At 28.2% G+C, this 20,196-nt stretch overlaps 1 protein-coding gene across 1 annotated transcript; it reads left to right on the forward strand.

Annotated features, from left to right (window-relative positions):
- Positions 1-789: 789 nt before the first annotated feature.
- On the forward strand, positions 790-18,787 carry wus (TM2 and DnaJ domain-containing protein wurst). The gene is made up of 3 exons (XM_067264141.1): positions 790-1,243; positions 13,963-14,426; positions 17,905-18,787. Exons 1-3 carry the CDS (start codon positions 859-861, stop codon positions 18,127-18,129), a joined length of 1,074 nt encoding a protein of 357 aa, XP_067120242.1. The 5' UTR covers positions 790-858; the 3' UTR covers positions 18,130-18,787.
- The last annotated feature ends 1,409 nt before the right edge of the window (positions 18,788-20,196 follow it).

The raw sequence follows: 20,196 nt of genomic DNA on the forward strand, positions 1-20,196 counted from the left end.
TATATCAACGGATCTGTTGATAACACCACTGAACTCTGATAATTGGTCACGGGTTCGCGCCTGACCAACGAGCTAGCTGCGTGGAGTATTCCTGATGTTTTTTCACATGTCTATCATCTAAACAGGGGTCATTTTACCCAGGGAATTCCTCCCGGAAGGCACCCCTCCTTGGCAGATCGCTTTTGTGTTATGTTGCCTTTATTTTACCAATCTAATCTAATATCAATGGATTTATTAGGTTGCGCCGTTACATTGCTGTTTACGTTTTCTACATAAAGATATTTGCTCCGAATCGCTAATTTTGTAATTCTTTTTTTCACGCGAAAAACATTTTAAACATTATAATATATATTAATTACGTATGTAATTAAATAGTGCTTACCTAGACAGCTACAGTGAAAATTTTAGTACAATTGCACCGTTGATTCTTTGACTAACTTATAGAACATTCAACAAAAAAGTAAATAGAAAGACATTTTTTTTATTTTGAATAAAACAAGAAGACGAAAATAAAACATGAAATTAAATATTAATTGATTAAATGTCTTTGTCTTCGGCCTAAATCGTAATTTAATATTTGTTTTTTTTTATTATATTTTAAATTTGTTAAAAATGAATTATTTTAATATTGAATTAAAAGAAATTAAATTAAAAATAATAATAATAATATATATTATTATTTATTTCTTAATTTTAAAACTTAAGAAAATACATCAGATTATTATCAATTAAAGTAAATAATCGGCAGCCAGTAGGGGGCGTCGACGACGATTTCTGATTCGCGGAAAAAAGAAACGTGTTTGCTGTTTTGTTTACTTGCGGTTATTTCATCCGTCCAAATCGCCCTTTAGTTAAGCGATGGCTAAAAGTATCTTGTTAACATATATTTTTTGGTTAATAGGCGGATTTTGGGGGTTGCATCATCTGTACTTGGGTCGAGACGAACAAGCTTTAGTATGGGTAATGTTTGCTGGGGGTTATTTTGGATTAGGATGGTTGAGGGATCTGTGGAGAATTCCTGAATACGTTCAAGAAGCTAATGGTGATTCGTATTATATCGAGAAATTAGTTTATAAAATGAGAAAATATCCTACTCCACCGTCCAGCACCGTCAGATATTGTGGAATGATGATAGTTGCTGATGCATTCGGCTATTTAGTATTAGCTGCCATACCCGAAGAGTTATTACCTGAATTCCTTTTACCTTTTTCCACAATATTTGTTCCATTGGCGGTTGCTTTAGGTAAGTAGATTGATTGAAATTATAGTAAAATTTATATTAAAGATTCAATAAATGAACGTAAACAGACTCAAAACTGAACAAGTCTATATACAAGAGAAATATAACCAGAAATTATCATAAAATGTACATTCTTTCTTATTATATATCATATCATTATATTTTGATTATTGTTTTCTTTATAAATTTGTCTTGCACGATACATATATATATAATATTTATATGTAATATAAATATTACCGTATTTTATAGTCCGTAGCGTCTTATAGGTATTTTTTTTTTTTAAATTGCTTAAAAATTCAGGTGCGTCTTATAGTCCGTAGCGTCTTATAATTCGTAAAATACGGTATATATTATATTCAAGATATCGGGTGACCAAAAAAGTTCCTGTGGTTTTTGCAGTAGCTGCAATTTCTGAAACCACAGAAACTTTTTGGTCACCTGATACAATAAGATCCAACTTTTTCGTTAATCCAAATGAAAATACTTTTTCGTAATTAGAAAGACTTAAAATTATATAAATACCAAATAAATTTTTTATATAGTTTAATAGTTTAATAGTTTGCTATATTAAAAATAAATTTTATTTAAATGCACATTATATAATAGTTAATTATATAAAATGAAATATTACAAACTTACCTATAGAAAATAACAAAATGATTGTTAATTTCAATTTTTAAAATAATAATAATAATAATAGTAAGAAAAAAACAAAAATAAATATCAGAATGAAATGAAATTATAAATTTGAATGTTGATTACAATTCTTAAGTAGGAATTGTAATTAACATTCTAAATGGATAAACGATCCTAAAGAGATAAATAAACAAACAAACAATTGGTAACAATAAAGAAAGTAAGTTTGTAAAGAAAACAGTGATCAAAATGTTGGTAATATTGTCTTTATAATGTGGTATTTAGAAATGAAATTATAGAAATTGTGAATATTATGTTGTTGAAACTTTTAATTATTTCTATCATTCATCTACTATATAAATAATGACCATATATATAAATATAGCCATGTTTATAATGTTACTTGTATCTAATAAACTATTGTTACAGATCTTTACAGTTCACACATTTATACAAAAAATATGATTTATAATTCTGACTATGGCCTATTCTTTTTATTTATTTGTTCTCAAAAAAATTATTTATTTTTTAATAAAAAAACACTGATGTTCATTGTTTTTTATTGATACTGCTGCCTCTTTGCTAGATGCAGCACTGTCTTCACAATAATATATTCTTAAAAACTTTACAGTTTATTTTTAATGTCAGTCTGGGTGATGTTTTTATTAATTAGTCATTTCTCTCTGTGCATATACCATATCAGGTCACCCCAATGTCAGCGAATACCTGGCGCAGGTTAGTATGTATTAGTTTGCACACCAAGTGATGTCCTGTGGGAAGTTAGTACCAGAGTGGTTTTTTGTTGTCTTTGGATATGTGATGTTACACAGGAGGATGCCTTCTGGGAGGTCTTTTAAGGGTAACTGACCTCTATTCAGGCATTACAGACATGGAGAAAACCTGAAAAACTCCATAGGCCAGTCCATCCTGGCGAGGTGCAAACCTTTGACCAAACTCCCAGTGTTCAGCAATGGAACTGCTCAGACACTGGTGGGATAACTATAACAAAAAAACTGTAATGTGTTAAAATCAAATAAAATTCAATATAAAGAAATTCATAGTTCTTGAAATTATTTGGCAGCATTGTCACTTTCTATATTGAATGGTTCATTTTAAAACATGATGTTCTGAAAATGTGTGTCCTTCATAAAATCATTCACTTTTTTTGAGTTTCATAACTTTCATATAAGAACTTCATAAGTTTTCTTGGTATTCTATACCAAGAAATCTTATAATATATTGTATTATATTGCTCAGGAAATACTGTATATATTTTTAAAATTACCCAAAGAAAAACTTCCTTTATGTATTCAATCTTTTGTTTTATGTGTGTGTGATTATATGGATACAACTAATACAGATTATTATACAGTAGAAGTTTGTTAATCTAGTACTACAGCACCAGAGTGGTGTCATATTATCAAAAGTGACAGATTACAGGATATTTTTGTATTTTTATAAAATTTGATAAGTTACATGCAATCTGAATGTTGTAGACATTGCTGTATATTTTGTACCAGTGTATACTGCTGTATGCTTTCAGTTTATTTATACATGCACTTTAATCAGTTTGAAGATGATACAATATGTGACTACACTGTGTTAGGATTGAAAAACCTGAAAAAATATTAATGAACATATTTTTGCATAAAATCAGAATTTACAATGAAAATAAATATATGCACATGAATCAGACACATTGTGTTTCATCTACTACTACTACTAAAGGATAAGGAGGCCTTGACCAATTGGTATAGCCATGGAAGAAAATGATGAAGAGTTGAAGCAGAAGTAAGAAGGTTGAAGAAAAAGAAAGAATGACAGGAAAGTGTGAAGCATAAGATCTCAGAGTATCCACTGAGTGCCATTAATTAAACAAACCAGAAATACAATTAGATTACAGAGTGTAGCAACATAATTACAGAATAACAACCCCTATGTTAGAGGCAGTAGAGACCCTTTCTGCAAGGCCAAGTGGTCATAGGCTCCAAAATTACAACCACATATGTACAATTACCTCTCATAAGAGGGTAGAAAAGACAACCTACTTTCTTTGGAGGGAACAACAATAAAAGAAAGAGTATAACAAACTGAAAAAGTGCATGTTACAAAACACCACTGATTGGGGGTGAGTAAGACTTGGAAGTCTAACAACATCTGCTTGGCTACTGGAGACTTCCAATTACAAATGTAAAAAAAAAAAAAAAAAACAGACTACTTAACAAGAACAACAGGAGTGACCGACTGAACAAGAAAACTTCCTGGCTTTGGAGGAGGGAACAAACAGAACAGGACACGTACAACAAGATCTCCACAACCAGGGAGTGCAAAACATGGAAATGTTAAATGGCAGCAGCATAGCCACAGGTCTCTGAACAGTCACGTATATAATCCCTGTTGGTACAGGGGAAAGGATAATGAAACATTGGCAAAACATTGGGTCCACCTTTCCTTGGTGGGAATTGTGTTTCATCTGGATTCTTTACCGTACAATGTCCATACAAATTTTGACTTGTGGAATAATAGCATGCCAGATTATTATTGGACAGTGCTAAGTAATTTAGCATTTAATTAATAATAATAATAGTAATATTAATTCAGCAATTATTTGGCTTTAATATTATCAGGTTTGGATGTTTATATTATTGGCTACTTTATAGAATGTGTTGTATTAATGAACTTCTAGTGTAATTTAAAAATTTTTTATAAATTACAGAATTTATACAGTGAGTGAGTGCACTTTAACTTTTATCTAGATACAGGAAAGACCAACATCATACAGTCTACTAATCTACTAACTAGTAATCACTATTACATTGCCTTATACTCATGAACATTACTGTGAAATGATTATGTTTTCATGATTACATGAATAATACATATACCAATACTTGTGCAATGCTGGAAAGATCTCTTTTGCTCCTGGATAAATGTTAAAGTGAACATCCTGTATATGCTTAAGCCAGTATTTTAAAAATAAATTTCTATATTAATATTTCTATAACATTTTTTGAAGATTTATTTTAAAATGTCTGATTCTGTTTTAACATAAATCTGTGATAACCATATTATCATTTTTGTTTTGTAATTTTAGATGCAAACATCTAAGTCTAAAAATTCCTTTTGACATTTCAAACTTGGACTAATTCATAAATTTATTATTTGTTTATTTATTTTAAACTGACAGGCAATGATGTTGGTGAATAAAAGCCTCTAGCTGGAAACAATTATTTTGAATGAAACTAGTTATATATATATATATTTAAAATAAAATATGATATGACAAATTATATAACAATTAATTCAACAGTCTTTTAATTATCATCATATTCAAATTATTCTATGATTTGTTTTTATCTTTGTTTTGAAAATATATCAATATTTAAAGAATTAGTAAGCTGAAATGATTAATTATATAAAATTTGAACTGTGTTGACAAAGTTATTCTACAGATAACAATAAGTTTTTTTTAGTAAAATACATAATTATTTAACAAGTATAAATATGCAGTTATTAATATTAATATAATATAGTTATTATTCTCATTTTGGTTCCTTTCTTGAAGCATATGCATAAACAAAAATTTGTGCATATTAAGACTAGTTACATCATAGGAGTCATTCTTCATAGAATTGACTATTAACAATGATTACAGTAATTGAAAAATAATATCAGAACTTTGTTGTGGTTTCAGATTTATTTTCTTATTCAACACTTTTTTAAAAACAGTTGAAACATGCTATTTAAGAATGGTAGTGTTTCTGTAAGAAAACTGTCATATTATAATTACCAGTAGATAAAAAAACTGAAGAAGAAACTATCCCATTTTGCTTTGGTGGAGTTTTAAATTGAAATATAGCTAAATATTTTTTCAAAATAATTGATTAGTGTTGTGAATATGATTGTATAGATTGTATTGTACATGTCGACATTTTCACTTTGGTATATGAACGTACTAAGAATGTTTCATATATTAGTCTCTGCTTGAATAATTTTTTGTCAATATATTTACATCAGTTTGATGTTTTGTGTCCATATTAAAAGTATGATTATTTAACTTGTTAATAATTATATGACACATATTTATAAAAACGTATGCACAGATTAGTGTCACTAACCTGGCACACGTATTTCTGTAGCTGAATCTTTTTATATTAAATATTGTTTAGGTTATGGTAAAATACTTAAAATGATATCTCCATGACTAAAGTTTTCTGTACAAAATTGAAATTAATAGTAATAATAATTTAAAATTATATTTCATTATGTTTTTATACCTATATAACTTTTACAGTAAAATTTGAAACATTATAGTATGTTGTAATAGAATATTAAATACATTTTGTTATTAGCAAAATTAAAATAAAAAAATAATCATAATATAGTAACTTTAAGCATTTTGATTTTGATTTATATTTGTGGCACTTCCTTAAGAAGTGTGTTAATTAAATTATATTTCAATTGTTTTCTGTTTCATTGGACTGTAAATATTTGTTGATTGATAAATTGATATACAGGAAATCCTTGTTAATTTGAACTCAGATAGTTTGAAATCTCATTAGTTCATAATTGTACTTTTGTCCTGGCTGGGGATATAGAGATTTACATGTTAAAGAATTTAGTTAGTTTGAAATATGGCTACTTCAAAATTCGAAGTGATAATTTTATCTGAACTGTGCATATGCTAACTTGTTCATTTAGATCAAAGTGCTTCCATGCTATAAGAGAACAATAGACCAAGAACAACTGATCTGGTCAATATGGCTCTACTTTTACATTAACACATTTTTGGGTGTCATCTTATCACAGACTATCATTATTTCTCTTATCTCATAAAATAAGGCTGGTTTCGGGATTGCAAGATTGGGCTACAAGTGGGCAGATATTTGTAGGCTCTAGGCTACTACTTTTGGGCGACTTACTACTTTTTGGGCCACTTTAAAAATAATTTGGGCTACATTTTGAAGAATTTTGCTTTATTTTTCATAAAACTTATCTGGCAACATATGAGATGGTCATTGGACACATGCTGTTTACTTGCAGTTTATTCACATTATTATTAGTTATTAATTAATGAAAATGGTATTCTGTGTATGTAGCCATATTCCATTTCTTTAATAACTTACATCAATTACATGATATTTAGCATATTGCAAATCTCAGATAATTTGAAGTTGCAATTATTTCTTCTTGAATTTCAAATTACGAGGATTTCCTGTATTTTTTTTATTTTAATAACATTTCAAATAAAGAAAAATATAGAATTAATTGTATAGAAAATCTTATTTTTATAAGTTTATAGAGTTTTATGAATTGTGTAATTACTTTTTAAATTGAGATAAAAGCAGATAAACATTTTTCATTTTTTTTTATAGATCATAACCCTTTACTTTGCAACATATATTTCTTGATTCTAAGATGCATACACTCAAACTTGTTTTTGTGCGATTTTTTATACGTGCAATGTGTTTTGTGCAATTATTTTTGTGCAGTATACCAATTTGATTGAAATTCATATACCGCACACAAAAAATCACACAAAACAAATCGCACAAAAATAGACCGCACAAAAACAGGTTTGAGTGTATTTGTTTGCATTTTAATGTCTGAAGTCAGTATACATCGTACAGTCATTGACATCTTGCATTCAATGCCAAAAACATCTGCAGAATAGTTGTTATTACTTACATTTCAACTAATTTTGTCATGTCTACTTATCCTGTTTTTATTTCATTTATAACACTAGATATGAAATTAATAGTACTATTAATTTTATATAGTTCTAAACTTCACATTAGATGTTTATCATGTATTTAGCCTGACAAGCATCTTTTTATTACACAAAAACCACAACAGATGCAGAGATCATAGTAGCATTGTTGGATAGAGCAAGTCTTCAGCTACTAACCTCTTTTTTCCACATATTGACCAACATTGGCAATGCATATTTGCCATCAATGAATGCATGCCAATCACACAAAAATCTGCACCAGCAAAACTTAACCACTTTTTCACAGCTGTGATGACAACACTATTGTCAGAAAAAAGTTCATCTTTCATTGCCTAAACAGGTGGAAATCCAAAGGTGCCAATTCTGGACTATATTGCAGATGTGGAAGGATAGTCCAGTCTAACTTTTCAATGTGTACTGTGATCTTGAAACTGGTGTGGAACCTGGTGTTGTCAAGTTGCAAGCAAAACATTGTTTTTCTCTAGTCTGACTGGAAATTTGGTTCTTCAGCTGTAATTATTTTGATTTTTCCATATACAATTAAATGTGTAAAATTTTGATAAGATGCAGTTGAAAACTTCTTAAGCAAGTCCATTTTTTGGTTGTGGACAAGGATTTCTATCTACTTTAGCAGGAAATTTTCTTAAATGGAACATTTTTATATGATAAAAAAAATTAAGACATTAGTAGGGGAGAGCGGGGCTACAAGTTCCGTTTTTTAATCAACCTTATATTTTGTTAAGGAAACATAATTCTAGCATAAGTATTAAGAGATTAAAATTTAGTAATATATCTAACTTTGCTATAAATACAGTTTTTGGGGTTGATTTTTTGTAAGTTTTTTTATAATTAATAATACAATACCTAAAGTCGGAAAGTAACAACTTACCCCGGTTCGGGGCTAGTTGTTAACAGGGTGGGGCAAGTTGTTACAAGATCTATGGAAGGTGTAATATGTAAAAAAACAATAATTTATTTAACTAAGTATGTATTTAAAGACTAATCAATAATATCTTATCAATAATTAGTTGTTTTTCTTAAATTTATTATAAAGAAAACATTTTTACGTTTCAACATTTATAACTTTTACTTAAAGAAAAGGGGAGAAAGGAACATCCTTTCCAAGTTCTTGTATAACACCAGAAGTTGCAGGCAAATTTACAACTCCTGATGACCCTGGCTGATCCAAGATTTGTCTTTCGTCAGTAAAGCTTACATTTAACAAATACTCTGCTAACTTGTTTTCCTGTTCTTCAATAAAGACCAATTTTACTTTTTTGTAGCCAATCGCAGCGTTTTCTACTCCAGATTTCAACTTCTTTACAAATCTATATAACGTCATATGACAAATATCTAATTCTCTGGCAACAGTTTTTATTTTTATTTTTTACCATCTTTAATAACTGCATCTGCAGCTCTTTGCATCAACTCCTGAGATACAGAACCCCGTGTTGTTTTTCGAATATAAGTCCGCATACTGCAAAAGGAAAAAAAACATTATTTTTACTGCATTACCGGTACAGATGAACTGGGGCAAGTTGTTTCAAGGTCACAACATGCCCCGAAAGAAGGGAACATCTAGCCCCGATAGCACATGGGTTCAAAACAGCAGCTACTAGATTAGGTTACGAGACATATACAGTTTTAGCGTAGTATATCAAGATACTCGATATATTTTTGAATAAAAATACCAAACAACTAATCGCTAATTATTTAAATTCGCCAGATATACCAAAAATATCAAACACGAAAATATTTACTTATGTGGATCAGCGACGTACAGGCTCTCTTTCCAATGTACCGGACGTCACTGGCCTGATTAAGATAGCTGCCGTCGGTGCGCAGAAACGTTCGATTTCATGACATATTTACTAATTATATATATATTTTTTCCTTGTGGAGCTATTTCAATCGGAACAACTTACCCCGGGAACTTTTAGCCCCGCTCTCCCCTATATGAAAAAAACTGGGACTTTTGAAATTAAACTTCTTACACAGGAAAACTTCTTAACTGAGTTCTATTGATTATATTTTTTATTTTATAAAAATATGCAATTAGAAGTGAAGAGAGAAGATAGTGTGTTTTAATTTATAATAATTTTTAATTTGAGTTGATTAACACTTTATTTTTATATAAAATGTTTAGATATAATGATAAAAAATGCTTTTTACATAATAAAAGTATTAAATACACATATACACAAATTCTTCAGTATGCTATTCCTATAATTCTCTATATACTTTATAGTGAATTAATTCTTTGTAACAAATATTAAATCTATAATAACAAAATGAAAATGATCTCAAGTTTTATCATTTCTGTGAGAAATATGATAAGATTATAAGTACTTTATGAAAGTAAATATTACATTTTTAAATGAATTTATCATTTTTCTGATATGAACTACATGTTACACATGGGAATTATAGCAGATGACCTGAAATGTATATCTCATATAATTAGTTTTATTTAATTTTTTATTTTAAATGCATTAAACTTTACATATTTATTCTTTCATTAGCTATATAAATGTTAAAATATAATTAAAATTATTTTTGTAAGTTGTTACTGTTAAAATTAAATATCTTAAGAACAGTTAGTATTAAGTTATATATATATATATATATATATATAAATAATGAGTATCATTGAAGAACTGAAACTATTATTATTGCATGTTACCAGTCATAGACTTTATTTATTTATTTAATATTGATACGTAAATGTATTTAATCCGTTTGTTTTTCTTTCATTTTCTTATGTATCAATGAATATTTATCATTCAACTTAATGTAAATATATAAAACCTGCAGTTGTACAGTTGGAAATACAGAAATATTTTAGTGATATCCAGGTGAGCAGCATATGTACAACAGATATGTAGGTGGCTAAAATTTTACATAAATAATTGCATTATTGGATGAAATATAATGTAATAAATTTTAGGTAGTTATACTATAAAACAATAATTGAATATTTATTGTAAAGATAAAGGTTTAATTCATTTACTTGGAGAAGGCATAAGTTATACTTACATAATATTTGGTTGTCCAAAGTGTTTATATATTTGGGATATTCTATAAGACTTGGTATCATTTTGTAAGTGTAGAAGAGAAAATACATCTATTTTTAAAACTGAAAGTTTTGATAAAGGGAAATGTTTTCAGAGGTTTATTTGAACTAACATAAGTTCAGATCTTTAAAATCAAATGTAGGATCATATGATGTAACCTGCATTTGTAATTCAAGGACTGTGCTTTGATATTGTTCTTGTTCTGTTGAAACCAAACTTCAATGAATTTGTCAGTATACATCTATTTCAAAACATTGTATCATGTGGCTATTTCTAGTAATCAAATTAACAAATGGAAGCAAGTTTTTCTTTAATTTATTCCAATATGATTTAATAGTGTGTAATATTTACTATTTTCTATGAAACTCTCTTCAAATTGTTTAGTTTATTAAAGTTGAATTGTGTTTTATGCAAAATATTTAAAATTTAAGAACTTTTTATATATCTACATTTCCTCAAGTCTTGTTCTTAAGTGAGAAATCTTCCAGCATTTTGCATTTATAATTCAAAGTTCTTCAGTGTCTTCTGTTTAGTTATTTTAGGCATCATAACGTTTAAACGGAATGATTTTAAATAATTTATGAATGACCTTTCCTCATATGCTAATAGATAAGTTGTTCTAACAAGATAAATCATTAAAGTCACTCTTTAAATATTTAATAATTTAATGCTATTTTTGTCTAGCAAAATTTTTTCTTAATGATTTAATTTATCAATTACATTTTTTGAAAATTGCAATAAAAACTTACATTTTTTGTAGAACCATAGCAAAAATCTGCAAAAATACTAGACTTTTCTATAATTTTATAATTTTAAAATTTATTTTTATTAAACTTATTTATCCTGTATTTATCAAGCTAACAAGCTTGATAAATATAGAATAAGTTTGAAGCTCAATGAAATTGAAAGGCATTTCAGATATGATATTTTTCATGCTGTAATTTGTACTTGGGAAATTGCTTAATATGAAGAAAATTTCAAATTTGATTTAAGTCCCTGCATGGTAAGCATGTTTATGTTGTATTTCTACAAAATAACCAGGAGCTGAAGGGTTGAGTCCCACTCTGGATGATCTTTTTTTCCAGAATATTCTAAACTTAATTTATTTATAATTATTATATTTAACAAGAGATAGAAGCCTGGTGGCCTGCCTCTGCCAAATTGTTTTGTAATTATTTAGTCACAATAGTGCAATAAAGGAATCTGGCTATTTTTTTGATATTTATAATTGATGATGATTATGCAGATAAAATTAAAAATACTTTTATTTGATCTTTTCCTATACAATAAACATATACAGATGCTTTTATATGCTACTTTCTACCATTGATGTTTAAAAATACATTAGATAAATGGAAGAACAAACATTTTTGGCCACTTATAGAATAAAAGACACAGTAGCAATGTAAATGTATGTGCCATCACAGTGATCTTGAATTTTATAAGAATAAACCTTTTGTATATTTTAGAAAAAAAAAAAATCTAACATATGAAGCAACCAAAATCTGAAATATATTAATAATAAGGTAAAAAAAAAACTAGATTTTTTTTGAGCTGTAAGAAGAATGATTACCAGTAATTTCTAGGCCAACTTCTCTATATTGATCACTCTTCTTATAGCTTGAAAATATCGTATTTTCTGGCATATAAGACAACTTTTTAACCCAAGAAAATCTTCTCAAAAGTCGGGTGTCATCTTATAGGGTGAGTATATCCTAAACTCTATATTTTAACTGTAAGAGTCGGGAGTCGTCTTATGTGCCGGAAAATATGGTAACTAGAATTCATTACTGTTCAGATCTTTTGTATATATATAACTTTTTATCCAGTATTATTTACAAAATCTACTTATTTTATTCATGGGAAACTGAACTATGTTTTCTAACAGATTAGTAAGTTATGTAGAAAATTAAAGATGATAAAAAAATATTTTGTAATGATGATAATTTATAATACAGTAAGACATCGCTTAAAGTGGGGGATGCGTTCCTAGACGACAAAGTGCGAAATGAAACAGTGATAAAATGAGGTAATTTTAACATAGAGTAAATAGGGAAAGGGGAACACGTGACCAAAAATAAACAAATTTTACTTTAATTTAAGTTATTTTTATACTAATTTGCATAATATTATATGTTAAATAACATACCAACATATGCACACAGAAATCTAAAGTTCATTTTTTTTGATGAAGATCCCGATTTTTCTGAAATTCTTGTTTTCTGTGATAAAGTTGTGTAGTTTCGTTTATTGCTTTTTTTTCTTTCCTTAAGCAAATGTCGGTAGCAGGAGATCACATCAAAAACACCTCCTCTTGCTTTTGCACTCCTTTCAAAATCTGGATCGTTCGCTACAATTTGATCAACGATTTTGGTTATCGTTCCCAAACTTTTACTAAGGAAATCTGTAGAGAATTGCTTTGGGGTCTTCATTTTCAGAATCACTATTTTCCAGTTCTACATGAATTCCTTGTTCTGCCAGTTCTTGAAGGTTGTCGTTGGTAAGACTCACCAGAAACCTGCAGTAACTCCTCAATATCCTTCTTGTCTACATCTCCTAGTCCTGCTTTTTTTTTAACTCTTTCTGTCCTGTGGGCACTAAGAGGGCCTCTTTTAGCAAGCCCGTTATGGGTTCGGCTGGGTGGTGACGGATGAGGCCCAATATATCTGAATGGACCACTCTCTGAAAAATTCCTGGGGATTTCTTGATCCATCCGGATTTGAACCTGGGTCCCCCATAGTGGTAGGTTGCCACCTTGACCCTTCGGCCATCCAATCATCCTCCTAGTCCTGCTGTATCAATTAGGTTGACAATTTGGTCAACCTGATGATACAGTGATAGGCTCTTCTCATTGAGAATTCTTGGATACCTTCAGCCATAACTTCTTCTACACTTCGTTCATGCATTTATCAGTCAATTCTTGCCAAGCGAAGTCAATATTTCCTATGGCACCCATGATGTTATGTTTTTTCCAAAATTGCAGGAAACAAACGTAGATTTAAGGAAAGTACAGTGCTAAGACCAATTGTCACCTTTTGCCAATTGGTTTGTGTTCGTAAATAATCATATTATATATAAATCAATGAAATGCCACAATAATTTGAATCAGTGTAAATTTTGAGGTTATTTTTAGGCTTCGAGCAGACAGCGTTATATCGAATCAGCATTAATTGAGGCAGCGTTAAATGGGTCTTACTGTATATACAATTTTTTTCAACACATCATAAATAAAAAATTAATATTATTATATTAAATTAATTCTCATTTATTTTTTATAGGTGTTTATCTTGTTGGAAATATTGGCCAGGAGGAAGGTGATTTTTGGATGCCCTTGATTGGAGCATATTTGACATATCCACTTTATTTTTGGAAGAAATCATCAGTATTTTGGACATCGGTACTATCTTGTGCTGCTTTTAATCGATATGCTAAAAAGTGGCGGCGATCTCCACGTCGGCAGCATTCCATTTTTTATCGATTATTTATATTTTTACTTTGCATTTTGGTATATGCATCATTATGGTGTTCTTGGTTATATTTTAATTGTAGTTTTACAGATAAAGAAGGCCAAGAAATATACTGTAGGGAAGCAATAAAAAATTTTTTGACAAGTCCATTATGGAATGAATTTAAAAAAGTTATGAAAGATGTTTATAATTTTGCTCAACATCATGGATGGTGGGAAATATGGCATCAGTTAATACATGCATTGGATCCCCTTGGAGAAAAGAATGCTTTACAGGTTATTTTTAATAATATAATGCTAAAAAATGTAGTTCTTGATGAGGCAGTTGAGACCTTATTAGAGCTGTAGACCATGCTGTAGGAGTAGAAAAGTCAAAAGAATCAATGGTCTACATGCAATTCTTTGCGAGATATAGCCCCAAAATCAGCCTAAGATAGGTTAAATGGAGTGTGCAGTGTGACTCTAATTGTGCCCCAGAAGTAGTCACTGAAATACAGTTTCTTGTGTTTTATGAGCTTTTAACACCCCTCTAGTAAAGTGGAAAACAGTTGATTTTTAGCATTTTTTTGAGAAATAATTCCAGATTTTTTCACTTTTAAATTTTATCTTGTGTTTTGAGGTTTTCAAAATTCTAGAAAGGATGGAGGCTATATCTCACGAAGGATTACATGTAAACTATCAGTTCTTTTGACTTTTTTACTCTGGTAGGCATGGTCTACAGCTCTGATAAAGTCCTTACAACAAGGTAACCAATAAAAAAATCTTGAACATTATCAACAATTTTTAAATTTAATATTAAATATCTTTATTGAGTATTTATTTTAAAAAGGATAAATATTGATTGTTTAACAAGATGGTATATCACAGTATCCACGACAACAGATACAAAACACTATAAATGTATTTAACAATGATTTTGATTAACATTCATGTAAAAATATCTTAAAATTTAATACTTTAAAATATTAAAATACTTAAAATCAGTTTTTAAAATCAATTACAATAATTTTGGCATTAATAATAAATAAATTAGACTTTTCATATGATGAATCAATGTTAAAAACATTATAAATGTTGATTTAAAATATAAAGACAATTCCTTAAAAAATAAACCAAATTAAAAATCCATAAAGCAAGAGAAATTCTATAAATGAAGCAACTCAGAAGGTGCTTTAGAATCTGGAATATTCTCTGGTTTTATCATCATATATAATTTTAAACATTTAAATTAGTACATCATAATAACAATAGCAGATTAAAAAGAAAGAAATACAAACTGGAAAAATGTAAATATTAATCAAATTGGCAACCTTTGCTTTTGTTCAGTATTATTTTAAAAACGACAAATATTTTCGAACAGCTTGACTGCCCCGCTTCAGATCAGTTACACTTGTTCCAATTTGAATGCTTGTTCTATAGCAGGGATGGGCAACCTGTAGCCCTCGGGCCGCATGTGGCCTGCATTAATACTTTTTGCAGCCCGCATTGCATAAAATATGAATAAATATATCAATTTCTTAGCTTAAGAAAGTATGCAGCAAAAATTCAAACAATATTTTATACAACTTATGTATGTGAATAGTTTTTCCCACAATGAATTTAGTAAAAATTAAAACAAGAAACTGGCTAACAGACTCACATCAAAACTAATTTAAAATTAGCAGTGACTAATATTTAACCAAATATTTCCAATATATTACATTTACATCAGTTCCAGAAGCTAAATTAAGTATACTTATGCTAATTTATAATTATACATGAATAAATAATTGTGATTTACCAGCATTTTTATTCTTTCTTCTCTTGTATGTGGCCTGCATCAGTTCAAAAGTTTTGAAATGTGGCTCTTACGTAGAAAAAGGTTGCCCATTACTATGAATTTTTTTCAAAATTTATGAAATTTAAATTTACTGGATTAAATTTTACAACTAATTCTATATAATTTTATGATAATATATAAGATTACTTTAATAACTCAATTAAACTATGGTATGTTAATACATAAAATAATGGAATTAACTATCCAAGTTCAAATTAACAAGGATTTCCCATATTGGGGTTACTGAATATTTATTGCTTAAATTACCAGGAGTAGGCAATTTATTAAATGTGCAAAAGAGATCTTCCAGCATTGCATGATTATAAGCATAGCCTTTGGGGCATTAGTTCCACTACAATGTTTGCGGCAAATTAAATGTATTCATTCACGAAATGGAATATGTTTAAATTGTTATAGTAGTACTACAGCATTATGTAAATTTTCCTTGTTTCTCCCATGGAAGGGAATTTTTTTTAGGAAGATTGAACATAACATACAAATAGAATCTTTGACTGCAAAGGATAAGAACCAACATTGCATAAATTAAACAAAAACTTATTTTGCTATAGTACATATTTGAAAAGTCGCAACTTCAATTTGAAGCTATGTTTTAGCAGATGTAGCTTCAAAGTAATAGTAGTTTGGTATAGTTCAGTGGTGCCTTGTACTTTGAATTTAATTTATGCCAGGAGGTTGTTTGAAGTCTGAATCAACTTTTCAGATTAGAAATAATGGAAAGTGAATTAATTCATTCCTAGATCCTAAATAATACCCATTTTGATAAACTTAAAACAGCAAATACACATAATTTAAGTTAAAAATAACACAATTAAATGCTCTAATAATAAATTAAAACATTTCAGCAATAAATAAATAAATAAAACACATAAATACTGTATAATAAAACAAAATTGTATTTATTGGTCACACACCTTGGACTTTTGCATCTTCATAGATGTGTGATTTAATTATAACAGTTGTGAAATTTAGCATGTAGATTATGTGAGATTTTATTCTTTGTTCAGAATTTTACTTTAAACTGTTTACTTCACATCTTGTTTGAATAAAATCAACTTGTAATATTTTCACTTAAAAAGCATATGGGGCATATTATGCTTTATGAGTTTCCAAAAGGATATAATGCTGTACAAATAGTAAAAACAATTGTAATATGTATGGGGAAGATACTCCTAACTTCAAACATGTCAAGTGAGGTTTAAAACATTCTGTTCAGGAAATTTTGAATAAAGGATACAAAACATACAGGGTGCTCAACAGCTGTCAACAAAGAAAAATTGCAGAAAAAATTGTTAAAAAATCAATGAATAACACAATACATTATATAACCAAACATATTAAAAATAAAGTGAAAAACCATTGAAAACATACAAGTATAACACGAGTGATAGTGAGAGTTGATTAGGACACACAACAGATTGTGTTTATGATTCAAACACATTTTTTTCACTGCGTTTACAATTCAAATTTTGAGGTGAATATTTCTTGAATTTTGTGTTTGAACACTGAAACGTTCAAAGTACGAGGTACCTCTACATATCTTTATTTTATCCATATTCATAATATAACGTAGACAAAGAATAAATATTAGATTTTTTGTAAGTACTAAACAGTCTTTAAAGAAAATGTAATTCTTTTCAGTATAAAACTTTTCAATCATCATCATTAGGTTAATTTTTTAGTGAATTTTCACATGCTTATTCATAATTCAGGTTTGTGCAGAACTGATTAGCTCTTCCATTTGATATATATGATTCTGCTCTCTCATTTCAAAATATACAAGCATTATTTTAATTATATTGTGAATAAAAAAAAATGGTGTGTGAAAGTTGCATTTATTTTTTTATATTCTGTATTTAATATATTTAATTTATACATATTAATTCTAATAAAATAATGAAATTCTTAATGTTGCAGGTTTTAAATTTAACACGAAATGCAACGCAAGAAGAAATTTCTGCTCGGTATCGAAAACTTTCGCGTCAGTGGCATCCAGACAGACACAAAGATCCTGAGGAGAAACAGAACGCCCAAGAAAAATTCATCGAAATTCAACAAGCTTACGAAGTTCTTTCAGATATCAAATCCAGAAGAGTGAGGAAAAACAAAAAAGCTCAATCTACTAGTTCATCTGAATTATAAAAGAAAATATATATTTAAAAATATATTTTTTATAAGGAAAATTGGAAAAACTATTTTAATTATTAATTTATAACTGAAGTTATTTTTTATGGTTAATGTTTTAAAATTTATTAAACATATACAGACACTTCTCCTATTATAATCAGTCAATATACGGCTATGTAAATTTACAATTAATATCATATAACTTGTAACACAATATTTTTGAATAGAGAAATATATTTTTATGCCAATATTATAAAGAATATTGCATAAGAGCCAAAATTTTCATATTAGATTATAAAGATAGCAACAATATATTGCTAATTGGCAGTTTAAATCTTCCTGCTTAAAGGGAAGTCAATATCTATTGATATATTTCCAAGTTTTTGACAAATTTCACATGTTACTTAACTGAACTTGGTTATAAATAAGGAGTATCTGTATATAAATTTTAAGCACATTTTAATTTATAAACATTGTTATTTATTTTTGCACATTCCTAGAGAAAACACTCTAGATTTTTAATTTTCATAAACATTCCAGATTTATATAAAACTAATTTATTTCTTTACTGTATTGCATTGCTGGAATAATTATATTTACTTTATTGAATATGTAATATGTAAGATTTTTCCAAATGATTTTATCATAAAAAAAAAATAAAATAAAATATGACTTCTAAAAATTCTTATAAAAATATTCTCTTATAGACTATTTTTTATAAGAATTTTAATTGTATAAAAAATGTCCATTAAAGCCATACTGCTGTTCTAATCCATTTACTATATATTGTGTTTCATAAATAGTATCTAGCAGTTTAATATTAAAAACTATTTCCTAATTCATTCAAGTTTAAAGTTGATCAAATTAAGCATCAAGTATCGATTAGAAGAGCAGTATATCTTGGACATCAGTTGTCTCGAACATTATTCCTCTAATATTATATAATAAAATACCAACATTCACTATGCAACCGACAAACGTTGTTATTTGCCAGCAACAGCAAAATATTATATCCCGTGCACTCTTTAATGTTTTTATTATAATTGCCTGTTAAACACGAGTATTGATCTTTATTAAATCTATCTTTAATATTATTTTAGAAGTAAGAGATTCAGTTTAAAATTGTAATTGTTAAAATATTTTCAAAGATTTGCAGCATTTGAGATAAAAGTATGTATATACATGCTTTAAAATTGTTTCGTAAACACAAATTAGAGTATATATCAAAATTTTATCGATTCTGATCATATTCAAGACACCAGAATGTTGAAAAGTTAAATATTGCAATATTTCTTAACGGTAAACATTATTGATGCACATTATTGATATATACTTAGGATGTTGTTTCTATTATCAGTAAATCTGAATTTTATATCATATTATTTAATTTATATCATAAAAAAACTAATTTGTTTTGTTGACTGTGCAAAAATTTTGTTTACAGTAGATTAAATTCAGATTTAAATACTGTAATTGATGAACAACAAAATAAATCTGTGATTCTTTTTTGTCACTTTTATAAGCAATAATAAGCTAATAGCAATTAAAACTTAGAACCTTTAAAATAATTTTAATGTTCATAACATGTGATATATAACAATATCTTGTTTTTAGACCATATGAAATAAAATTTATTAATTCAGTTTGTTTTTCATTTTAAACTAAAGAAATAATGATTTTTCACTGAAATATGCCTTATTTCTACAGTTCAAAATTCTTCAAGTCTACATCAAGCTATATTATCTTGCAATATGGAAATTCATTATTCAATTTCATCAGTATCAACGGGGATTATCATATTAAAAACATAAATGATAATCAGTTTCATAAAACATTTATATAGTTGAAAGTCCCTTTAACTTTAAATTTAAAAATATTCAAGATATGGGAAAAAAAACAAGTCTTTTTAGAGTATCACAAATGCTTGAGTTTAACTCTCTGCTCTGGAAACACTTAGAGGAAGCTTCTTTTTTAATTCCCATTCTTGTTTGATCAGGCCTCACAAGAGAAGCTGGCTTCCGAGATACTTTATCTGATAAATCTGGATCATTACGGTCATAAAAATTTCTGAAGTTGTGATTG

This window comes from Centruroides vittatus, unplaced genomic scaffold, assembly GCF_030686945.1.
Source record: "Centruroides vittatus isolate TY-2023 unplaced genomic scaffold, ASM3068694v2 contig_1824, whole genome shotgun sequence".
NCBI lineage: Eukaryota > Metazoa > Arthropoda > Arachnida > Scorpiones > Buthidae > Centruroides > Centruroides vittatus.

Bases quoted from the DNA above. Each gene is read 5' to 3' on its own strand.
- wus (XM_067264141.1), top strand. From the start codon at position 859: ATGGCTAAAAGTATCTTGTTAACATATATTTTTTGGTTAATAGGCGGA. The intron at 1,244-13,962 runs GTAAGTAGATTG...TATTTTTTATAG, and splicing joins TCCATTGGCGGTTGCTTTAG to GTGTTTATCTTGTTGGAAAT. The intron at 14,427-17,904 runs GTTATTTTTAAT...TTAATGTTGCAG, and splicing joins GAGAAAAGAATGCTTTACAG to GTTTTAAATTTAACACGAAA.